This window comes from Anastrepha obliqua, chromosome 3, assembly GCF_027943255.1.
Source record: "Anastrepha obliqua isolate idAnaObli1 chromosome 3, idAnaObli1_1.0, whole genome shotgun sequence".
In the NCBI taxonomy this organism is placed as follows: Eukaryota; Metazoa; Arthropoda; class Insecta; order Diptera; family Tephritidae; genus Anastrepha; species Anastrepha obliqua.
This window is the reverse complement of record NC_072894.1, coordinates 29,397,074-29,423,398: the sequence shown is the minus strand read 5'-3', so window position 1 is coordinate 29,423,398 and position 26,325 is coordinate 29,397,074. Positions and strand designations below refer to the sequence as shown.

The following is a 26,325-nucleotide window of genomic DNA, read 5'->3' as shown; positions in this document are numbered from 1 at the left end:
CAATTGAGCTGAATGCCAAGTAGCTAAAATGCGTTGTTTTTGAGTAATGACTTTTTGAGTAAAAAACCTGTTTCGCACTTTTTGTTTTTTGCAAACAAAAAAATTTTCGACTATTTTTGCAACTGTTTCTGCGTGAAATCGCTCGTGGAAGTAATGACGATCATTCTGAACCCAAAATTATTAAAATCGGTTCATTTTTGACTAAGTTATGAGCATTAAAAGAAAAAAATTCTTATAACGGGTGATCAATTAAGAGGAGTTTTTTTCATTTGCGTTTTTTTTACAGATCGCGCGCGAGTTGTGGCAAACTGTCATCGTGGATTTGTTGAACAGCGTTTGGCATTTCATCATGGAAAGACTCACACCGCAACAACGTCTACAAATTGTTCAACTGTATTATGAAAATCAGCGTTCTGTGACAAATGTTTTTCGTGCGCTTAGACCGCATTATGGTCAACATAATCGGCCTGCCTTAAACACTATTCGACATACCATCAACAAATTTGAATCCGAATATTCATTGGTGGATAATTCTCGACCGAATAGACCACGTCCAGCAAGAAGCATTGAGAATATAGCGGCAGTAGCAGAGAGTGTACGTGAAAACCGCGATGAATCGATTCGGCACCGTTCTCAGCAACTTGGACTGTCGTATGGAACAACTTGGTCAATTTTACGGAAGGATCTTCATTTAAAAGCATACAAAATACAGCTCGTACAAGAACTAAAGCCAAATGACCTTCCTGCACGTCACCGTTTTGCTGATTGGGCTCTTGAAAAGATTGAAGAAGATCCGCTGTTTTCGAGCAAAATTTTGTTCAGCGATGAGGCGCATTTCTGGCTCAATGGTTACGTCAATAAGCAAAATTGCGGTATTTGGGATGAAGAGCAACCAGAATAGGTTCAAGAGTTACCTTTACACCCAGAGAAAACAACGGTCTGGTGTGGTTTATGGGCTGGTGGAATCATCGGTCCATATTTTTTCAAAAATGATGATGGCCGCAACGTAACTGTGAATGGTGCTCGCTACCGTACCATAATATCGGACTTTTTGCTACCTGAAATTGAATCTAATGATTTCTACGACATTTGGTTTCAACAAGACGGAGCCAATGGCCATACAGCTCGTGAAACAATGACTTTATTGAGAAGTCATTTCGGAGAGCAGCTGATTTCACGTTTAGGACCTGTGAGTTGGCCACCAAGATCTTGTGATATCACACCTTTGGACTTTTTTCTTTGGGGATTCGTGAAGTCCAAGGTCTATGCTGATAAACCAGCTACGATTAAAGCTCTGGAAGCCAACATTACGCGTGTTATTCACGACATACCAGTCGAAATGCTCGAACGAGTGATTGAAAATTGGACCTTCAGAATGGACCACCTTAAGCGTAGTTGCAGCCAACATTTGAATGAAATCATATTCAAAAAGTAAATGTCAAAGAATGTCCTTTCAAATGATAAATAAAGGTTTTGAACATAATTTACATTTTTGTTTTTTTTTAACTATTGAAAAAAGCACCTCATGATTGATCACCCGTTATAATTAAAAAAAATCGATTTTGAGCCGAAAAACAAAATTGCCGATAAATCTTGAAAAAAAATTTTTTCGGGCGAACAAAAAAATACGTGTCTCATTATTTTGACCAGAGAGCAACATATTTGAGTTACATCGAAATTGTAGAAAATGACCCGAATAGCCCGGTTGAATTCAAATGGAAAGCATCTAGCATAATTTTGGCAGTTTCGTACGAGGTTTAGTGTTCCGATATTGACTGCGTTTCTAGAGCTAGTTACTCTTTTATTTCCGTTTTCAGAAAGGAGAGTGATGGCTATGTCTCTGACGTGCTCAATTTCTGTGAGCAAATTCCTGCCTTAGCGCGCTCATCGGCTCTCTAATTTATTTCTGTTCTTTTGTGTCCTGGTATCCAGTGATTAATGATCTTTCCATTTCCGCAGAGTTCATCCATTTTGGATTTGCATATTTGTACACATTTCGAGTTAGTCCAAGGAGCCAAAATTGAGGTTAGCTTTCTTGTAATCTTATCCGATGTAAAGTATTTTTCAAAAGTGACGCCTAGATGTGATATTTGTCAAGTAGACAGATTTAGAATTTTTAACGATAGAGCAACGCGTTAACGTTATTGAACCTCATTGTGGAAATGGTCGATCCTTAAGATTAACATATCCCAAAATTCATGATCTTTTGAGTGGAAATAATTGTCCGAATGAGTCGACAATTCCAAGATTGGTGAAAAAGTTGAAGAAACTGATTCAGTCGATGATAGAAAAAGGACTGACGGATCAAAAACTAGACATTCTGTTTAGAATATTTCTGCTGTAGAGCAAAGTGTTACTGAATAATCTTCTACATCGATATCGCCACGTTCTGAACCTACTGTTTGGCGGATTTCATCTATAGACGTGCTTATGGTGGACATTTAAATGATTTTTCACATTTAATTGTGAAGAACCGTATTTTAAATAAAAAATTAATGAAACCTGAAAGAATATAAATTTTTGCACATTTTATTTTAAAACATCTAGGAGCGTCTTTTGAAAGGCTCTTTATTACCTGTGATATGAGTTGGAATGTATATTCTAGATCTGATACTTTTGAGGTACTGATACTTTCATTCAATATAACTCTCAAGTAAAAGTATCGATACCTCCATCGTATCGTTTCGTCCTTAGCTGTCAGGCACTAGGACGAGGGCAGATCAGAATGAGTGCAAAATATATGGAGGGATTGGATGTTTGTATCAAAAACAAATCACAATACAGATAATTGCTGCTTGTCATACAAGAGATGCACTGAAGTATGGCTGTGCAATTTTCTGAACACCGATGAGAGAGAGAGAGAGGGATATCGAAAATGGATAACCATGGTGTATGGAGCACTGAGTTGAAGGAGAAGGAAAGATAATTTTAAAAAGTCACACTGCTATATCCTGCTTATGGGTTAAATATATGCAATAAAGTATGATGACTCCTATTTTGAAAGAATGCATCCTTTGTTCTAAGGGCCACAAATCATTATTATCTCTTCAGAACTTCTAAGCATCTCGCACCTCCCTGCACATCATCTTTGTCCTCAATAGTTAAATCATAATTCCCCACTTGCATGGTTGAAGGAGATTTTAAGTTTAATGAAGGAACTGGGTCTGTATGAGGTACTGTGATAAGTAGAGGGCATAAAAGACCATGAATTCGAAGTGAAAATCTCCAACAAGTCTAAATCTAAACTCTAATATGAATATTATAAATATTATTCTCCATGTATGTACATATTTAAGGTAAAAAAAAGTGCGTGTAGCCTACTACACATCACAGAAGTGGAAATTTCAAGGCAGACAAAGCAAGAGGGAGAGACCTGAAAGAGAATGAGAGAGAGAGAGAGAAAGAATATATATATAAATAAATTCACAACATTTGCAGAGAACACAAATAGAAAAAATTTACAAAAAACGGAGAAGGGTCGACCGGTGTAGGTAAACGTCGGATACAAACCGTGGCAATAACGCATACTACTCCGAGCATTTATCACCCGCAGAAACGCAGCGATTCCAGGACCGCAGCAACGGCACAAATTACCGCAACGCAAAACCAATAAATCCGACGCCAGAATGGATAGCACTTTATAGTACGCACAAGCACTAGCCAGGAAACGGAAGTAAGCGCCAAAAAGTAGGCACCAAAAAAAAATACGCCAAAAAATTGGAACTAAAAAACGCCTCAAACAGTAGCACCAAGGATATATAACGCCAAAAAGTAGGCACCAAAAATATATTTCCTACAAGTTTGCACCAACAAGAAAGCGCCAAAAAGTAGGCAGCGTTATTTTTCACTAGAAATTAGCAACCACAAGGAAAAGCTTAGGAAAAATAACCTAAAGTGTTTCTAAGATATATATAAGGTATAGCTCTCTCCCTCCTTTTCCTCTACGTTATATCTGTTTTCTCTCTCGCGGAACAAAAATGCACAAAACGTTGCATGGCCTGGAAATTTTACTCTCCATTCTCGCTCGTCCATTGACGCCTAGGAAGTTTCACTTCAATAAAATGAACCAACTTAATATTGTCATACGATAGCAGAAATGAAGGCAGAAAACCTTAAAATATTTTCACTTGCCATTTGTCACCCACATCCCCGAAGTTACTTAGTATATCGCAAAATCACAGCACGGCTTAACTAAGCTGTCAAATGTGCCTTAAGCCTTATTGCCTGCAATCTGCTTTCAAGTATTTAATTTCCAAAAAAAAAAAAACGAAGAAACGAAAAACGTTTAAATCAAAAATTCCCTCTCACTTCTTTACGTATCCTTTCAAGTAATTTTTCGATTACATCAGCAGATGAAGTATCCATGCAATGAATAGAATTTTTGCAATATTTCAACGGGATGGCGCTTGCAAATTGCAAAACGCCTCGACAATTTCTCTTCAACATCGACAGCATAGCAATTGCGTCTTGCAGTTGACAGCAGCATTATTACACATGGCAACAACAACAAAGGCAAAGTGCAAGCTGTAATGCAAAAGCTGCTGTGAACTACTGCTGTGAACGATGCATGCCAAGTTCATGAATACGCATACGTACATACTAGGGATGTCAATACCGGAAACCTGTTCTTTTTCAAATCTCAAAAATCCCGTGATTATCTCCGAACAACGCCGGGATTTTCGGGGTTTTGTCCAACTGGTAGATATCCACAGCCAGCAAGAGCTGTTGATGTAATGGAGAAGGTTGATGGGACTTAGTTTGGCGCTCAGCCTCCATCTGTAGAAGAAATGAGCACCCAGCGACCTTAGTCGTCTACCTGCCAAGCCCGGCATAAGAAATTGAGCTTCATCTTTTCTACGATTTCATGAGAAATAAGTTGTGCAATTCCCCTTTAACAAGAGTTAGGGGGATGACATTGACCGGTAGGAGGTCAGTAAAACCAATTGAGTCCCATTCCTGGCAAGCTCATCGGCAACTAATTTTGCCTTTATGTTCATATGTCCTGGAGCGCAGATCAGAGAGATGTTACCAGCACGCCTAAGAGATTTGATCTCCTCCTTATAGAAATTGCATCGTCAGTGCCCTGATTGCGGTTTGACTCTCGGGAAAAATTGTAATATTTCCCTCGCCACCCGTTTCCTATGCATTTTGCAGGATCGCAAAGACTTCTGCTGGAAAAACTCTAGCACTATTCGGCAATTTTAAGGAAATAAATAAGTTGGCTGATTTAGAGAAAAGCCCGCTTGGAAAGATTGCCCTGGTACGACCCTCAAATTTTAGTTTGCGAATGGAGAGCTATGTCCGAAGTACGAGGGATTGCCTCCAGAGGCCAATAATGGAAATAACGTAGGAAGTAAGTGCAAAAGGACATTCAGGTTCTACATGCGCGGCTGATGCCAATACATGCAGCCCTTTGCATCCTGCCCAGTTTAGTGATATTAAAGCACTTCCGAAGAGCTTCCCACAAAACCAGGTATCCACACGTTAAAATTGGCAGAACCGCTACGTAGTACATCAAAAGCACGACCTGTGGCTTTAGTGCCTAAGGTCTATTCCTTTCCATTATTAATTAGTGGAAATAATTTAAAATTTTTTTAAAATATATGAACTTTTTGCAACTACAAATGCATTTTTGTTTACTTTTAAAATTTTTCTGCATCGAGCATTTCGCAACATACCTTAAGTTACCTTATCAAATATGTACGTGCTAAAGTATTATTTAGTTACTAATAAAATATTTTCACGTTAAATAAGGAAAGTAAATTTAAAACCACTTTCAATTATTATTCATTATATAGGGTTATCTAATAAGAGGTGTTATTTTGATATTCAAAGAAAAATTATATTTTTAAATATAAATGATCGGGTGTTTATTTTATTATAAAGAAGAAGGTATGCCGCTACGAGTGGAAAATAACATCAGGCAAATGGCCACCACGACCACGCTTACAGGACAATATCTTTTTCAAGAAAATTTTCCATAACCGAATTGCAAATTGGCTGCTCTATGTCCTCGATAACCTCACGAATTCCATCTTTGAGGTCTTGAATCTGGGCTGTTGGCGTAGACCTTCTCTTTCACGTGGCCCAAAAGAAAAAAGTCAGAACGTGTTAAACCACAAGATTTGGGGGCCAGTTGTGATCACCCCTTCGAGTGATAACACGGTCTGGAAACTTTTCCCGTAAAAGATCAATGGTTTTGTTGCTTGTGTGGTACGTAGCGCCGTCTTGTTGAAAATAAACGTTGTCCAGAAATACCATCCAATTCCGGCCATACAAAATCGTTAATCATCTCTCGATAGCGATAGATAACACCTGTTATTGGAAAACCCTTTATGCTAGGAGACCTTTTCGAACAACTTTCTTTTGAGTTAAGTTATTGGAATGCCGGGATCCCCAAACCGCAATCACCGAACAAATTGACATCCCTAGCACAAACACACATACACACAAATATTTAAAAATTCGATTTAACTACGTTAAGCGAACTTGTTGTTGTACACTGCAATGCGTTTGAAATGGACGTTACCGCCCTAATATTCAAGTACAAGCGCACATACACACGCACATTAAACGGCCTTAGAAATCATATTTCGTTAAAATGCTTAACTTATAAGTTATGTTGGATTCTTACCTCCCAAAATCCATTTCCGGATGTTGTTGTCACATCACTATATGCCAACACTGCCGCTGTACGACTACTCCGGAAATCGAATTTAATATTAAATTCTTCGGCGTGATTTATGGGCCACCAAATGTGAGATGTCGCAAAGGGATACGTTATGGGTATGACGTTGACTTCATTCTCCTGGAACTCAGCTTCGAGGACACCTAAAAAATACTGATAGTCATTGGAAAATTCACAGATGTCGGCAGCTCGTATGCGTACATAACACATATACACATACGAGTACATATAAACACACATTAATGTGCAAGTCTATTGGATAGATAGGAACATAAGTTTCAGCAAATAGAAGTACATCTGTATACGCTTGCAATTAAAGTTTGATTTATGTGAAAATGCAGGAAAAAGCGGGTGGAAGAAGAGAAAATTATGATTGATCTGCGAGTTCCGTTCAAGGTTATCAAATACTAAATGTGATATATGTATTTAACACGGGTTTATTATATGTATAATAAATAACGGTAATCTGTTTTCGTGACACTCTATCAGCAATTCGCACATTCAGGTTTGATCTATGCGCCAATAAGCATCCAAGATTATTTGAGATAATCGCATAAGTGGAGATATTCGAATTTGCGTGTTTTTACTTAGTCTATATGTATAACAGGTGGCGCTAAAGTAATCCTCATATCTGAAAATGCTATAAATTTTGCGATTGGCCCCTAATGTCAGTTCTGTTTTTATATTTGTTTAGTAAACACATGCGAAATACACGTTAATAAACAATGTTACGCTACACTGCTCCAGAACGCGGAATATTGCTGACTATTTATTTGACCAATCATCGGTCGGTGACTTTGGCACAACGTGAATTTCGTCACAGATTTCCTCGCCGTCCAACGCCTACTGGTGAAACACTGTGACGTTTAGCCGCTCGCCTCGAAGAGACTGGCACAACACGAGATGCTGTCAGGCGTGGCAGACCCCGAAGTAGCCGTTCTGCAGAGAATATTGCTGCTGCAGCCGAGGATGTCATGGAAGCGCCGTCGACATCGACCAGACGACGTGCCACGCAAATGGGTATCAGTCGACGGTCTTTACAGCGAATTTTGGTACAAGATTTGAAGATGTTTCCGTACGAAGTCCAGACGGTGCATCAGCTGTTAGCTGCTGATTTTTCATCAAATATAATCATGAGTGATGAGGCCCATTTCCATCTTAGCGGGTATGTAAATAAGCAAAATTTACGCTTCTGGGGCACTGAAAATCCACGTGTAACCCACGAAGAGCCATTACACCCGCTCAAAGTCACTGTATGGTGTGCTGTTTTCGCTGGAGGAGTCATCGGACTTTTTTTCTTCGAAGACGTTGCGGGCCAAACGATTACTGTGAATGGTGAGCGCTACAGAGCAATGATCAACGAGTTCTTTTTGCCGCAACTTGATGAATTGGGATTGGAAAACATATGGTTCCAACAGGACGGTGCAACGGCACACACTGCACGTGCCACAACCGATATGCTGAAGGATGCATTTCCCAGGCGCCTAATCTCCCGTTTTGGCGATTTGCACGGGCCAGCAAGATCGCCTGATTTGACCGCTCCAGACTTCTTTTTGTGGGGCTTTTTGAAGTAGCGGGTTTTTGCAGCTCTTAAAGACAATATCCGTCAAGAATGTGAGGACCTATCGCCGGAAGTTTTGGCCAAAGTGATGGAAAATGCCATAAAAAGGGCTCAAATGGTAATCAACTGTGGCGGCGGCCATTTACATGACATCATGGGTATTCTCGATTGATGTAAAAAAAATTAAAAGACCAAATAAAAATAATTCACAAGAAGAATCAAAGTTTTTCATTTTTTTTTTTAATTACAGCCAAAAAACATCGCAAGGTTACTTTTACGCCACCTTGTATATATATATATAATTGGCGCGTACACCCCTTTTTGGGTGTTTGGCCGAGCTCTTCCTCCTATTTGTGGTGTGCGTCTTGATGTTCCACAAATGGAGGGACCTACAGTTTCAAGCCGACTCCGAACGGCAGATATTTTTATGAGGAGATTTTTGATGGCAGAAATACACTCGGAGGTTTGCCATTGCCTGCCGGAGGAGGGACCGCTATTAGAAAAAACTTTTTCTTAATTTTGGTGTTTCACCGAGATTCAAATCGACGTTCTCTCTGTGAACTCCGAATGATAGTCACGCACCAACCCATTCGGCTACGGCGGCCGCCAGTAGTAGTATGAATAAAATTTTCAGAAATTCAAAAAAAAATGTTTAATTCATTTTGTTTACAATACAATATAAATATGTATGTACATACATGGTGAAGAAGAGAAGCGACAGGAGCATTGTTCTGATAACTTTGAGTTCATCCATTCAAAATAGTCCCCCCTGGCCTCGACACACTGTTTCGCGCGAGCTAAAAGCTTTTCGAAAGAGTGTTTCAGGTGATTGACCGGAATGTCCTTCAGGATGTCGATACAAGCCTTTTGGATGGCCTTTACAGACGCAAAATGTTTTCCTTTCATAGCCAAATGCAATTTTTCGAATAGGTAGAAATCACAGGGAGCCAAATCAGGCGAATACGGTGAGTGACTGTTAAAATGTGATTTTTAGTCAAAATATCAGTCACAAGAGTGGATCGATGAGATGGTGCATTATCATGCTCTCGTCTTTTCTCGCCTCTTTGATGAGGTCTTTCGAATGTTGAGTTCTATACAATTTTTAGTCCTCAGTTAAGTTGTGTGGAATGAAACGTCTACAGACCTTTCGTAAGCCTTGGACTTCACCTTGTTCATACATACACAGCATGTTCAAGAAATAATATAACATTTCAGATGTAGAATAAAACACGTATCGTACTGTGTCTGAAAGTTATTTTTTATTCAAAATAGTCTCCATTCAACTCGATACAACGTTCAGAACGATCAACCAATTTCTGCATGGAGTTTTTTATGTCATCCCTTTCGACATTGTTAAAGGCCACTTCAATATCAAGCAAAGCGGCTAAAGTAAATTCCTGTTTGTGCAGTGAAGTCTCTGCCCTGTAAATAAGGTTATAAAGAGCTGTCTCTAGCGATTTCCCTTTCGTGTAGGCATGTTGTGACGTAGAGATAAGAATTCTATCTATAGTTAGGCTTAAGTGAAATTCTATCAACCTTCCTAAAGTTTTCAATAGGAAAGAAGAAAGAGATATCGGTCTTAAGTTCACAAACATTTTTATCAATTTTTGATTTATTTAATTTCCAGCCGAAATTGTATAATAATTTTATTGTTATGTAAACCTTTATAAAATAAAATAAAAAATAAAAAAAATTTCGCTCAATACCAACTACGAAATATACGCTTGGCTGGAGAAACTCTAATAACGCGTCCGCTCGTTCTGGCGGTCAGTAATTAAGGGAGGGGTCTAGGGTTTGACTTTCAAAAAATCGATTTTTTGGAAATAGCTTTTTCTTATAGTAAATCATCTCAAAAATATTGTCCCAAAATTTCAGCTCAATCGGAGCAAAACTTTTGGAGTTATAGACGTTTTTGTCCCCACTCCTCTGCGACAGCTGCGAGCGGAGCGTGTTTTTCAAACGCGTTTTTCTCGAAACCACTTTTTCAAAGTCCGTGACTATTAGAACTTCAACAATATTTAACCGATCCTTTTCAAATTTGGTATACAACTTCTATATATAAAATACCTCCCCCCCACTGAGAGATTTTTCACTTTTTTGTTTTACATTATGGGCGGTTTCCACTTATACAACGAAAAAATCAGTGAAAATCGCACTTTATGCTTCAAAAACACGCTGGCAACGTAAAAATGAAAAAAAAAAAATCGGAGCCCGTGGGGGGGAGGTTTTGGTGATAATTTAACCAAATAATTCTGTTTTTTTTATTTCAGGTGATTCTACAACTAGATACGATAGTCACCGCAAATCACCTTTTGGAAAAGGCGTTTTCGGAAAAGTTACCTCACCGGCTTATTTCCCGATATTTTCTTAAAAAAATTTAGTACAATATTGTTGAAATGATGCTTTATAATGTACAAAAAGTTTAAATACATTTTCACTATTCATATCTCTAAAGCAAAGTCTCAAAAATTCATTAAAAAAAATGCTCAAACCCTAGACCCCTCCCTTAAGTGATGTTAGCTGAGTTGAATCAAAGAGACGCTATATTCTGCCGTTCTGTTCGTTTACATTTCTCGTCAATGGTGCTGTCACCCAGTAGTGTCACTACATATACATATATGTATGCACATATTTTATTTTTTGCGGCCAAATGCATTACCTATTATCATACTTACCATGATAGTGCACTTTCGGATTACTTTTATGCAGCTCATATAAAATGGACACGTCGTTGTAGTAAACATATTTGAGACTGCCGACGAAATTGTTCTGCGACTGTAAACCCTTCTTTTTGTGCAAATCTGGGCCGCCGCCGAAATAAATTTCCGGATCGAATAGCAGATTACCGCTTGACGTGGCAGGTATTTCCATTATTTTCATTTGTTGATCAAGTATAATGCGCACAGTGCGTTGTTCATGTTGAATGGTTAAATTATGCCAATTACTGCGCGTCAACTCGTCTGTGAGTACCGTTGACATCACGTTGTCGCCAAAATCCATTTCCACATGAATTGATTGATTTTTTATTGACGCAGCAATGTACTGATGCTTGAGTGATTCGCCGCTCGCATAGAAAAGTGCTGAATCATCGAATTGAGTGCGAAACATGAGGCTGATGCGGGTGTTGGACGAATGAACGCGATCCTTCCAGTCGTAAATGCGATACGAAACGTAACTGGAGCCACGTAACGTCATTATAGTAGCCGCTATTGGGGGGATAGAGAAAAAAAAAGCAAATGTTAAATGTGCATTAAATTAAATTACAAGTTTTTTTTTTTAAATTGAAATGAAATGAGTTAAAGTAATCTCTGTTTATGTAATTTCTTTTAGACTCAGTGGTAGTTGGATATATCATATTTTTAAGGGGACAGTTTTCATGAGTTTATGTATAAACAAGTTTGTGCGCATTAAATCAAATTTGGGAGAAACATGGATTTCAAATTGCAAAATAAATAATGAACAGCATTTGAAGATCTACTAAGGAATAATTCTTTAAGTAGCTTCTTTGTGAAATTAAAAATTAGAAATTAATATTCCAAACATTCTTTTTGAACGTTACTAGTACGGGACATCTTAAAGCTGTATACGTAGTTTTTTACTCAAGAATGGCCTAAATTCTACATGGGTTTCGTCGGGTAAAAAAGGCCTATTTTCAATATTTTTTTCTATGTTCTTATTGATACATATTTAAAGAATAATTTCTGAAATTTTCAAAAAAAAACAAAAAAAAAACAAAAACTCCTCCATTGCGACGTCATTTCCGGTGACCCCTCGAAAAAAAGGTGCGTCCGCGTTGTCAGCATAACTCCTGACAGGCTCATCAAAAATGAAAAAACAAAAATAAGTGTTTTAGTTAAGACCATAAACTCGTGCTTGAACGAAGGAAAGAAAAAAAGTAAAAAATTGGAATTTTGGCAGTCATTCTTCAAAAAAAAAGAAAATTTCGCTCAAATTTGCTTGACATTTTGTTTTTTTTAAATAGTTGTAATTGAAAAAAAAAAACAAAATCCTTCGTTCAAGCACGAGTAAATTGTATTTCGAACACCTGTGTAAAATTTCATCAAGATCGGTTGAGTAGTTTTCGCCGATTTTCGAAATGAAAAAATTTCATACATCTGACTTTCCTCTGCTCCCAGAGACCTGGTGGACATGATGATCATGACCCACGTTTTTTAGTAATTACCGCTATTTCTAACTCTGCAGAACGATCGATATGTTGCTTACTACAATGTGTTCCAAATTGAGAAAGAAGTAACAGCCATATCAAGTGAATTTACAGAAGTAACCCTTTTAAAATTCTGCGATCTCCAGATCAAAACAAATAACCGAAAATCAGATCAGACCTTTCTAAAAACCACTCGAGTCGACACTGTTCTCGTGATAATCACAACCGACGTCGGCCTGAAGTCCACGCAAAGTAGGATATACGCAAGAAATATCATTGACATTACTGAAGAAGAGCTCTCAAAAGCATTAGTTTCTGAGAAGGTAATCAATATCAGAAAAGTTATGAAGAAAACTGACGACAAGCTAACATCGATTGGCGGTCGGTCGCATACGGCGACCTAAATACTTATGCTGATAGGGTGGAAGAGAGTCAAAGTACAGGCGTACATTCCAAACTACGTAAGGTTTAATCTTCTCTTCTTCTTAATCGGCGTATCCATGCTGGATGTTTGCGATTACATACAAACGTCATTGTGATCTTAGCCGTACGGTTGTCAGGTCATATTATTAATGATGTCATTATATTTTTGTCTGTTTTTCGCTGCAGCTGTTAGTTCGCCGATTGTTTTGAGGCCTGTCCACTCTTTGATGTTGTCTAGCCATGCCATTTTCTTCCTACCAATTCCTCTTTGTCCTTCAATTCTTTCCTTGTTTTAAAATATCATACTTGTCACCTCTTGTTATGTGTCCGAAATAAGCGACTTTCCTCCTTTTTATGTCCGTAAGCATGTTTCTGGCGGTTTGCATTCTATTTAGCACTACGTCATTTGATATTTTGTTATTCCATAAAAGAGTGTTGACGATACATAATAAAGTGGTGCACAAATGACTTGCTTATTACAAAGCAACAAATCACACATTGCATGTGAAACTGTTTGTGATGACAAAAAGCAATGTAGGCACACAACTTGAACAGCAACGAAGAAAAACTGTCTTCAACAAGCAATACTACTTCGGCTCTATCGACAGTACACGAATTGCACGACGCTGCTTATATGCTTGCATGGCAATGGTAGAAAAACATTGTCATACAAGCTTTGCCGAAAGACATCAAGTACAATGTGTGAATTGGTGTCATATGTATGTATGTACGTAGTGTGTATTAGCAGAGAATATTTGCAGGCAAAGTGTAAGTTGTATTCAAATATTAATAAGAATTTAATTTTTATTCTACAAAACCATCATACCAAACATTAACTGCCTATTTGATTTTAAAATATCAGGAATTCATGTAAGTAAATAATCCACATTTGACACAATTCACTTGTTTGAATTGAATTGTTTTTCATTGCCTTTCAGTGTCATTGCTTTTCTTGCTATCTTGCCGAAATATGTGTGTAGTGACAATGCTGAGAGAGAAACAAGTCGTGCAAAAGCATGATTTGGTTTTCTCTCTAGCTGCTATTGCCTGTTACTGTTAGTTGAGAACAAAACACTGCATTGTTGTGTGAATTTAGCAAATGATTTGAAAGCACATATATGTCGACTTGTGCACCACTTTAATACATAACATTTTAAAAATCTTGTCTTTAACCCGATTGGTATGTCCCGGCGTGTCAGTATCTTTTTGATCTTCATGAAGGCCGCTCTAGCCATTTTTATTTTGCCTCTTATCTCCTGATCATGGTCCCATTGGTCATTCAGCCATACACCCAAATACCTGAAACGTTTTACTCTTTCTATTGTTTTGCCACCTATGGTTAGTCTCGCATAGGAATAGTCGCTGCTGCTTTTATTTACAATAATAAATTTGGTTTTGTCAATATTTATGTTTAGCCCGAAGTCTTTGCTGTGTTTTTCAACTTTGCTTACAATAGTTTGGAGATCCTGGAAATTGCTTGTTACTACCGTTGTATCGTCTGCGTAGCGAATGTTATTTATAAATCTTCTTCAAATATTTTTTCTGCATAGATACACATTAAATAATAGTGGCGATAGAATGCAACCTTGTCTCACTCCTCTGTAGATTTTTGTCTCTCTTGTGGTGCTGTCTCCGAATCTGATTTCTGCAGTCTGATTCCAATATAAGTTTTGTATACATTTGACGTGATATTTGTTTATGTCCAAATCTTTCATTATTTCAAATAGCTTTTTGTGTTGTATTTTGTCAAAGGCTTTCTCGTAGTCTATAAAACACACGCATATATCTTGATTGGCGTCCCGTGATTTTTGTGTAAGCATTTGAAGACCAAATATTGCTTTTCTGGTCCCAAACCCTTTCTTAAAGCCAAATTGTGTTGTTCCTATAGCGGCCTCGCATTTCTGATAAATTCTGTTGTGAATGATTTTAAGAAAAATTTTTAGTGTATGGCTCATTAGACTTATTAGCCGATAATCCTTGCATTGTTTTGCATTGGTCTTTTTTGGTATCACAATAAACGTGGATTTTAACCATGAGCTTGGATAACATTGTGTGACAAAAAAAAAAAATTAAATATACTTTTATGGAGACCTAGCACAACTTGAGGCTATAGAAAAACTAAAAAAAATGGTATAGGAGAAATTTCCAATACACCCCCAAAATCTCATTTTATGGCCATAAAACCGTTTTTCAGTAGGTTGATGTGAACAATCACTCCTAACTTCGCCAATTTCCATCCGATTTCGAATTTGTTTTTTTAGTTCGAAAGAACAAAAACAAACCTTTTTGACAGTCTGTTGACAATTTTTCTGAAATGACAACTGACGAGACTGTAGACGGAAGTATTTGGAATTTTTTCTCTATTTTTTCAACTTTGACATAATTTTTACGATATTATCCGATATTGAGGATATTTTTTGGTACACTACTGTTATAGTAAATTTAATTCTGCGTCGAATGAGCTATATTTGACTGTAATTGAATTAAAATTCATAGAGTTGTGTGAGTTTTAAGATTTTATCTTTTTTTTTTACTAATTTGGTATGAAGGTATAACTGACGCTAAATCGGAATAAGGCCGTGTTTTGATGCGTTATTATATGGTAGATACATAATATTTATTGGAGTATATATGTATACATAGGAGTACACTGTACTGCATACAACAGAACTGGTTAGAACATTCGAAAATATCTAACATATTATCACGCATTTCTTTTTCAATAAAAATATGAAAAAGCTCGCTCCTAAGTTCACACTGTCCATTGAAGTTTGTTATTATAATATAACCTTATTAAAACGTCAAAGTTTTATTGTTTAAATGTGCGATAATCAGAATAAGTTTGGTTTCATATGTGGTTTGTTGGTGGATCAAAAGCATCGGTTGAAGTTACAGAATAATAAAGCTCTGGTTGATGGCTACAACGATTTCTTTAAGCTTACATATACTACTTCTGATCGCTGGCATGAACCGGAATTTGCTTGTACTGAGTGTTCATTGAAATTCAAGAGATATAAATCAGAACAAAAGTCGAATTTCTTTATATTCTCCGATGATATAGCATCATCAGCCTTATCATAAACCAGATGACTGTTATTTTTGTAAAACGGACGTAAACGGTCATCATTATAGAACTCGAAAGCACATAAAGTATGCTGATGTTGCAACTGTTAAGAAACCCGTAGTCTTGGACGATATAATTGACTCAACTGCAGGTCATGTATTGAAGGAAGTTCAACTCATTGCTGATGATGATCAAACTAATAACAACGAACGTAATGATGAAGAGTACTTTCCGTCTGATTCTAAGTCTTCAGAACGACACATTGTATCAAATTCAGATTTTCAGGATCTTTCTCATGATTTACTTCTATCGGGAAGACAATCTGAAACGCTCGCTTCTCGATTTAAACAATGGAATTTAGTTGATGACAACTTCAGAATTACGTATTTCCGGAAAGATGATGATCGAATTTCTTACAGAGAAGTATTCGAAACTGATGAAGAGAATGACAAACTTGTTTATTGCTCGAATGTAAAAGAATTATTCTACCTCTTGGACTAATATCACAAATCAAATGAGTGGCGACTTTTCATTGATTGCTGCACTGTATTGTACATGCTTCGAAACGCGCCCTTATTCCGATTTAGCGTCAGTTATACCTATATACCAAATTAGTAAAAAAAAAAGATAAAATCTTAAAACTCACACAACTCTATGAATTTTAATTCAATTACAGTCAAATATAGCTCATTCGACGCAGAATTAAATTTACTATAACAGTAGTGTACCAAAAAATATCCTCAATATCGGATAATATCGTAAAAATTATGTCAAAGTTGAAAAAATAGAGAAAAAATTCCAAATACTTCCGTCTACAGTCTCGTCAGTTGTCATTTCAGAAAAATTGTCAACAGACTGTCAAAAAGGTTTGTTTTTGTTCTTTCGAACTAAAAAAACAAATTCGAAATCGGATGGAAATTGGCGAAGTTAGGAGTGATTGTTCACATCAACCTACTGAAAAACGGTTTTATGGCCATAAAATGAGATTTTGGGGGTGTATTGGAAATTTCTCCTATACCATTTTTCTTAGTTTTACTATACCTACAAGTTGTACTAGGTCTCTATAAAAGTATAATTTCACTGTCGCACAGTGTAATTAGCAGCTTCATATATGTGGTTAAACACTTTCATTAGGGTTGGCATTCCACTGTCATTTATAAGTTTAAGAATATCAGCTGAGATTTTATTAACTGCCAGAAACTTGGGCATACCAAAAAATGGTGTATTTAGAACCTGTGTTCAGGCGCCCCCGCACAGTTCATGCACACGTGGGCAAAATTGAGCAAATGATGATGCATAGCTCGACAAGCATGGAAGTTATACAATGCAAAGTATGATATAACATTCAACCGTATCACAAAAAATCATCGCTATGTGACGCTTTTAGCGGGAAATATTACATCATCACTAGAGCGAGTCCTTCGGACTACAACGTGTCTATGCCTCACAATTCTTGAAGGATACAAATGACTATCAACAAATCCAAATAGTCTTAAACTCGAATTTTGGAAAACGTTGACTCCATCGAGATGCTAAGAAACCGATAGTTAAAAATGTATAATTATTGTATAACTTCTGAAAGAGGTTGATCGGCTCAGACGAATTTAGCACAATTACTTAAAGCAAATCATACATTTCTTCGTAGGCCTCCAGCTCCAGCGCTGCGAGTCGCATTTGTAGAATATTTAATTTATTGTGTAAATAAATTGAAAATAAAATAAAAAAATGATGCCTTTATTTCTACGGAAGATACATGAAACAATAATTTAAGGCGGTGTAGGATGTTTGATTTTCACCCATCTTGAGCTACTTAATAAATCCGTGATATGCTTGGATGATAGTGACTAATACAATTGGCTCAACAATACGAAAAAAAAACCAAAGTCATGGTAAAAGTTTTTTATTTAGAAATTCAATTATGCGCCCATGCATTGGCGGCTGACGCAAATTGAGACTATGCTAAAACTCCTCTCGATTATCCCTTTTATAACATTTCTCTGTACCGCTGTCCCTTTTTTCATGTTAGGAGGCGGGCAAAGTTTTTTTATGTAGGTTATTCTTGGCAATGCAGATGTACTAAAACTGTGTGCATAGCAATGACGATGAACAAAGTGATAATAGCGAAAACTACGAATAAGCAAAGAGGGAAATATGCGATAAAAAAAAGTAAGCGATGAGCAAGATAGTGAGGAGCTCACAACGGACCCATTCCGTGGTCTAAGTGGCATCGTTGTCTCTATGTGCGATGCGGCTGCCAAACCTAAAACGATAGTGAGGATATTCGAATTGCTTATGACGAAATGAAAGGGAATAGGGTGAGCACCCAGAATGTGGGTGAAGCGATATTAATTTAGCATTTAAAATACAATCTTCCTCTTGGAAAAGCTACTTTTTATTTCAGACCAAGACGAATCTATTAAAAGTGGTGTTGGTAAATCAGCTGATTTTTTTTCTTTCGCTGTGCCCATGTAGCTGTCAGCACAGAATAAAACAAGGCGAATAATTTTTTTGTTTCTACTTCGCCACCACGACGTGGCAATCAAACTTACAAACCATTGTTGTTGGTCTTTAATAAATGCGCCTTGTTTCAGAGTAAATTCGAGAGAAAAAATATTTAAAAGCTTAGAAATGCAAACTTTTGCCAGAAAAGTTAGCAGGAAATATAGTTTTTGTTGAGCCACAAAACGTGGCAAAGTTTGTTCCAGTCCCAAAAAACAAAATGAAAAGAAAATATTGGGTAAAAACGTGCGGTACTTCATTGAAACCAGACGAAAAAGTTTGCGTGTATCGCTTTTCGGCAACGTTTTTCGAGATCGGTCCAGATCGGAATAGAGCGAAGTTGTAGTGATGCTCTTCCGATGCCTATCGAAATTTTGCATTGCTGGAATGATCCCGGCACGGCCCAGCTTTTGATTGACGTTTCTACGCAAGCAGAGTAGATCCTCTTTTATTTAAAAAGCGTAGTTTTATTTAAATGAATTTTAATTACGATGATATACTGATTCTTGTGTGTTTCACATAGAAAAAGAATTGGTTCTCCTTTAGAAACGACTTGTGAAACTCGATACATTCAAATCCCATATCAGCCAAATACTTTCTGAGGGACAGATTAAAAAGTTAGAAGACCTAACCAAAACAATTACCCAATTAAACAGTAGCAATAGCTATAACCTTATTGTAGTTTATAGTAAGTTGTCAATAATGATAGAAACAAGAGTGCACCCATCAGAGAGTGCGTGCCGTCACACTAGCCAAGGCGCATTCATTAAAGGTGGTGGCACTAGACCAACAACACTGTTCTGCACGTTTGATTGTCAAAGCAAAGTATAGAGAAACTAGAAAACGAGTAATGAATTCGCCTTGTTTCATTCTGAGCTGATGGACACGGTGAAAGAAAAAAAAAAAAACAACTCAGCTGTTTTACCAGCACCACCTTTAATAGATGCGCTTTGACACTGGCTTAGTTGTGCAGTGTTCCCAACCCTTTGCTCTCCGCAATAAATTTTGTGCTTTTTTATACACAAAATACGAAAATATTTGAGGTTGGTGTTTGTTTCTGTTTTTAATTTGAAGCTACAAAAATTTTAAGTTAAAAAAAATTCTATAATTAAAAAAAATTATATTATAATTTAAAAAAGACTAAAAAGAGCCAGTGCGAGAAGATTTTTGCGCTATTTTAAGTGCTATTTTAAAAAGCCTTTGAATTTACTAAATACGAATTAAAGCCATAGAGGCGTAACTACAGTAAAAACAAAAAAAAAAAAAAAAAATACCAGATAATACTGAAGAAACCATAATGACCTCTTTGAAAAAAGTAGTATCTTACCTTGTTACCTCAAATACATCAAAAAAGTGTTTTCCTGAGATTCTCTTAACATAAGTTTTAAATAGAAGGATGTACTTTTGAAACTCTGTTTCGACTATATCGAAACAGTCACATTTTATATATTTATTAAAAAAAAACGCATACAGAAAATTTGTCATGCATGCAAAGTTCTTTAGATGATTCAATAAAAATTTGGTATTTTCTTTTCTTTAAATGGGCATTTTATTGCTTGTTTATATTCAAAACTAGGCAACACTGCATTTGCGAGAGAGAGATTTGCCTGCTCGAAGGAGAAGAAAAATAATAAACTTGGAAAAAAAGGAAATAAAGCGGACAAATGTAACATACAACTAAACAGGCCGCAGACGGAATACAAATCGAAACAGTCGGTTGGAACTCGCTTCGCCACACAAACAAAAAAAAAAAACAAAAAAAAAACAAAAAAAAAAAACCAAAACAGAAATACCATGAAATATGGTTTAGTAAATAAAGAACTCAGTAACTAGGCACACATAAATGCCAATATGGGAATAGTTAAGTAAACCCACGGGAATAGTTAAATTAAAAATATAAATAATTAAGTAAAACAATAAAAATAAATAATTCGCGTGTACACTTCTGTCAGGTGTTTGGGCAAGCTCCTCCTCCTATTTGTGGTGTGCGTCTTGATGTTGGTCCACAAATGGAGGGACCTACAGTTTTATGCCGACTCCGAACGGCAAATGGCAGCAATACACTTGGAGGTTTGCCATTGCCGGACGAGCGGCGAACGCTACTAAAAAAACTGTTTCTATTATTTGATATTCATGCACGGAGATTCGAACCTACGCACTCCCGAATGGTAGTCACGCGCCAAACCATTCGGCTGCGGCGACTGATCAGCACATTAGAGAGTTTAATATGAAGAACCTATCTTTGAATACGAAACAGTTGCCTATCAACCGTCCGAATCTATGGAGACTGCAATACTCAGCTTCAATAAAAAACTGGGAAAGGATCTGGAGTCTTTTGACGATACGCCTTTTCAAGTAGTGCAACAAACCATGCTGAGCAAAGAGTAAATCCCAAGATAAGTTGCTGAAATTATTCTGTGATTTACATCGACATTTTTCATTAATTTTTTACTACCTTTTTAGAAAGTGGATAAACTTATGCCCCTTTTTCTCTTACTTCAAAATTACATTAATCCAAAATCAGTTTTCAAACTTTACACAACCTTTTATTATTGAATTATGAATAATAAATTACTTGAAATGCTTCATACTTAAGACTGAAGTTCAACATGGAATCAACATTCACAGGTCTAGTAGGGTTTTAGCCCACTATGCACCACCACAATCTCTTTCTGAACTTTGCCATTCTTCGTGCCATAATCCTGCACACAATCTAGCACGCGATGACCCGCTACTAATTCGCCAAAAGCCACTCGTTCGCCATTGAGTATCGGCATGGGCTTGAAGCTGGCTGTGAAGTTGAGTAATCCATATGGAAAACCTTCATTTATATAACATTTGGCGAAGGACAAAATCCCCGATCCGGAGTCGTGTCGTAAAAGTGTCATATCGTGTTCGAAATTTGGTCTGCTTAGCGTCCGATTATTAACATAGATTTCTCCCTCGATCCACAAGCCTGGAAATATGCGTATAAAATTCAACAGATGGCAGTTGTTTTCGGAAACTGTACGCGCAAATTCCAACACCATTTCTGGGCAAGCTTCTGTATATAGTTGTATGATGATGCGGCCGAGCGGGCGTATATTTTTTACTTCCAAATCGAGATAAATTTTTGGATGTACCAGTTGTTCCATAAGTTGGTTTTCACGAAGATTCCATTTTTCTAGCAGTGTTCTACTGCTACGCAAGGAATCCGGCAGAGATGCGCTCGTCAATACAGGCTTCGCTTTTAATAGCTTGCATCCAAATAATTGATTTTGCGACTCTATACTTTCGACGCGTCGCACCAAATGATGCACCTTAGTTTGTGCTACGGCTTTTCTTGTGTTGTAGTTATCGCTGAGACCGTGTGTACGTCGAATTCGATTGATCCTCTCCAAGAGCTTTATATTGTCTTTAATGATGCGTTTTAGCGCGAACTTGTCTTGTCGCATGCCCCGTAAATTAAGGTAAGCATCATTTCTGATTGAAGGCGGGCCTACATCGACGGCACTGGAAATTTTATTGAGCGCGGCTTTATGTTGTTTGTACACAAATTTCTCAGTGAATGAAGGCCGAAAGATGCTTCGTTTTTTAGACATTTCGTGTCACTGCTCCATACACCTGTGATATGTAGACTCGCTGATGTAAAACTGAATCTGGCTTACTGATTGGTATCGTAACTGCTGCTGCTGCGAAATTTATTCGATTTAAAATTTGCGAAAATAAATGGAAACTGAATAGGAGTAATCAAATGGATGCCGAAAATATGAGTGCAATTCCATCCAGCTTTATGATGATTTCATTGTATGCTGTTTTATTTATTGTCACGCTGCTAAATTTAAATTTCGAGCATAATTTATAGGACTGAAATTTGTTTGCTTCATTTGCTTATTTTTCCCCAAAAGTTGCGTAATCGCTGTACGATTTTGTTCAACATTAACTGACATTTTGTTCAAATTGACTTTTTATGAAATAATTTTGTCGTTTCTATTCATTATTTTTACTTTGTTTTCTTGCTTATGTAAACCCAGTAGCACCAAAAGAACGATCGTAGAAAACAAAATGTATACCCATTAGAGAACATAAAGGGAGATATCTCAGGTGGTTCCTCAAAATGAACTGGAAAATGCGTTGAAGAAAAATTTAGCTTCATAAAACCTTTGCCTATTTAACAGTTCAGATGTGAGAAGTGAGAAATTTTTTAGTAGTAGTAAATAAAAGTTAAAAAATTACCATTATGAAGGACAGTGATGGGTTAAAATGTTTTACGAAAAAATATCTCTTGAAATTTCATTTCATATGTTGATCACTATTTTGAGCTCAGATTAATTGAAATTTGAATAGGTCAAGCCAAGGAGCACCAAGAGATTTGGTGACTCCTAAAACACTCAGGTTAAAAAGCTAATTGTATTTAGAGCTCTGGAAAGAGGGTAAACAGTCAAGGAGGGAAGGAGAAAAGTATCAGAGAAAGATATAGGAAAGAATAGAGACAGAGATAAAGCAGTTAGTCCTGTGAGAATTTTCCAGATTTTTTGGCAAATCTGTTTTAGAGCAGTTTTAGAGAACGAATATTACTCATTCTTACGACATAGGAACCCAAAACTCGTAGCCTTGCTCCAGCAAAGGCCGGACACTCACAGAAAACTCTATCTGTTTTCCGTTCCATCTCCGCTAGATTATCCATTCATCTAATTTTAGCATGGCAAAAATTTCCGTTTGGAAAACAGTTGCCATTTCTTCCATAGCATAGTGATATTGTACTTATTACTATCGCTTAAGTACCATCCGGTTCCAGACGCTATTTCATTCTTGGACCCATCGGTAAAGAAAATATTTCCTTCCAAATGAAACTATGGGTATCAGGTCGTCTTTAGGTGCCAAGAACACTGGATACTGCTCAGATAGCAACTTGAAGATTTCTCGGTGTCCCGAAGTTCCGGCTCAGACCTACTTCTAACCTTATCGTAATAATATTAAGATTTCGAAACAACCTGAGCGTTGTTTAGCTACCTCGGGCAAAGGGTAATAACCTTACCAATTCTTCATCTTGATTGGCGTGCTAACTCCTTACGTTATTTTGGCCGAGTTTAACAAAGCGCGCCAGTCGTTTCTTTCTCGTGCTAACCGGCGTCAGTTGGACACACCAAGTGAAACCATGCCCCTGTCTACCTGATCGTTCCAACTGAGGAAGGAAGAGACCTTCCTTTTCCTCTACTACCACCTGCCCGTATCGCATCGAATACTTTGAAAGCCGGAGCATTTGTATCCATTCGAACGACATGCTCCATCCAATCAAGCCGCTGGATCTTTATCCGCTGCACTATGTTTATGTCGTCGTAAAGTTCATACAGCTCATTGTTCTATCGCCTACGATACTTGCCGTCACCAACGTGCGAAGGTCCAAAAATATTCCGCAGAGTCTTTCTCTCAAACACATCAAGGGACGTCTCATCGGATATTGTTATCGTCTAAGTTTCTGCGCCAAACGTTAGGACGGGCATGATGCGATCCTTATACGAGTAAACTGTTAGTTTTGGGGATGATGGTTCCGTATGTAGAGGTATGCGCAAGTGGAAAAGTCTCTGATCGGCAATCACCTGGGAGTGGTCTGGGCGATTCTTCTGCGTATAGTTTAAGAAGCTCACAACTTCCGGGCTTCGCCCAAGTATCCTCTGGGTAGTTTCCGAACATCCGTTAGAGAGCGAGCTAATGTGAGAGGGTGGAGCAACCCAGGCTATCTGGTTGTGCGCTGGGTTCGGTACCCGCCATGTTAAAATCCCCCCAATGAAAACGAAAACAAGACCACAGGTGAGAACTACCTACACTGATGACCGACCACTGCCAAAGAACTAAGCATTCCAATCAGATTAATGAAATATGTTAATTTTTGCTCGAGTTATCTTACTCACGGGCAGACGAGACGGATGGGCAGGCATGGTTAAACCTACCCTGTTGTCTTAGCTCTGCATATCTACAAATTATTTAATACTCATATTTAATTGAATTTTATATTGAAAAGTAAAAGCAATAGCTTATCGGCATTATCACGTTGCAGGTGGCACCGCATATCGGTTTAGAGCTGATCTGCTGCATTAGCTAATTCCTCACCAGCTACACTCGATGGGGCATCATTTAAATCCAACACTATTTCTGTATTTAGTTTTCAACTGTTGCATGCCTTGTAATAAATAAACCAGTTGCTCTTGGGAGTTTTCTCCAACTTATTTTTGCCATGCCTCTAACCTTTATGTTGAGTAAAGCCATGTCAAGTGATCCTCGAAAATTTCACTAAGTCACGGATTTGAGCGCAAGATGTCTCGTTGTGTAGTCAAAGTCATGTTAACGCTGTTCTATAAATATTTCGCGCAAATTCCAATTTTAGCAATTGTTATTAACAATCAAAGTTTTAAGCAAAATTAAATTGAAAAATTAATTACTCCAAAACTACAATAGATAATGACGTGAAATTTTGCATACCAGTCAAGTATTGTCTGTACTATTTTTTAAGTGTTAATAACTCTTTTTATTGCGACAAATAGATAAATAAATAATAACTTTTTGTAATCAGTTGCATTTTTTCATGTTTTCTTCACGCTGTTAAACAATCGGACTTACGAATAATTGTGCGGAAAACGTTTACCTTCAATAATCTGAAATTAGAATTTTGTACTTTTACTCCATTCCCGAGATATTGACTGTTTTGTAACTTGATGCGCTCGACGGTGGCATTGCTGCCATCGGCTGATCGGTCGCGCGGCGGCTTGAGGGACCGCGCAAACTGAAGCAGCGTACAACTACGTCTCACTTTCTGCACTTTGAGTAGGACTGAAAAGCGCATCAAGTTACAAAACAGTCAATATCTCGGGAATGGAGTAAAAGTACAAAATTCTAATTTCAGATTATTGAAGGTAAACGTTTTCCGCACAATTATTCGTAAGTCCGATTGTTTAACAGCGTGAAGAAAACATGAAAAAATGCAACTGATTACAAAAAGTTATTATTTATTTATCTATTTGTCACAATAAAAAGAGTTATTAACACTTAAAAAATAGTACAGACAATACTTGACTGGTATGCAAAATTTCACGTCATTATCTATTGTAGTTTTGGAGTAATTAATTTTTCAATTTAATCTTGCTTAAAACTTTGATTGTTAATAACAATTGCTAAAATTGGAATTTGCGCGAAATATTTATAGAACAGCGTTAACATGACTTTGACTACACAAAGAGACATCTTGCCCTAAAATCCGTGACTTAGTGAAATTTTCGAGGATCACTTGACATGGCTTTACTCTGTTGCAAACAATGCGCACTTCAATTGAGTTCCTGTACTACTTTGCAACATAGAATATGCATTATAATAGGCTTTCGTCGCCAGCTTATTGGCAAATTTTCTAACAGCTACAATGTCTATGTGAATTAGTTTTCTTCATTTCTTTACATTTTACACAAAATACGAGTAGGTATTTATGCTGTGTTACAGCTCCTGCCTACAGTATTACTTAAACAATTAGGAAGTGATGGAAATAGAAAATTCAATTAGATTTTTCGTGCTAATAGATTTAGAGTTTTTAGGGCATGCCTGTCATGCAAGAATTCTTACAAAAATTTAAAATCTTAGACAAAACTTGCTGAAGAAAGCTTATTGGGAAAATTATGCTGTTTTCCAGGTTCAACTTCTAAACCGAAACTCACGTAGTTGTCTTAGTATTTTCTCAATGACCAATCAAGCCATTGACATCGAAGACTGTTGAAAACTTCAATAAAGGGAAAGAAAGGTTGATCAATAACCACAAATGAACCATCAGAGAGCTGGCAGAAGGCTTCAACATTGGTTATGAATCCATCCAGGACATTGTAGTTAATGATTTGGGTTTACGCCATGTTGTTGACAAGTTGGTTCCAATAGACTTGAATTTCATGCAAAAAAGTAACCGCGTT

At 37.2% G+C, this 26,325-nt stretch overlaps 1 protein-coding gene across 7 annotated transcripts in view; it reads right to left on the bottom strand.

Moving 5' to 3' along the window:
* The window catches only part of LOC129240122 (axotactin), a 245,986-nt gene that overhangs the window by 125,111 nt on the left and 94,550 nt on the right, over window positions 1-26,325 (bottom strand). For all 7 annotated transcript variants that reach the window (XM_054875651.1, XM_054875649.1, XM_054875652.1 and 4 more), the window contains 2 exons: window positions 10,925-11,455; window positions 6,635-6,831 (listed from right to left, as the gene is read on the bottom strand). In XM_054875651.1, coding sequence (XP_054731626.1) covers window positions 6,635-6,831; window positions 10,925-11,455 — 728 coding nt within the window. The remainder of the gene's footprint in view (window positions 1-6,634; window positions 6,832-10,924; window positions 11,456-26,325) is intronic.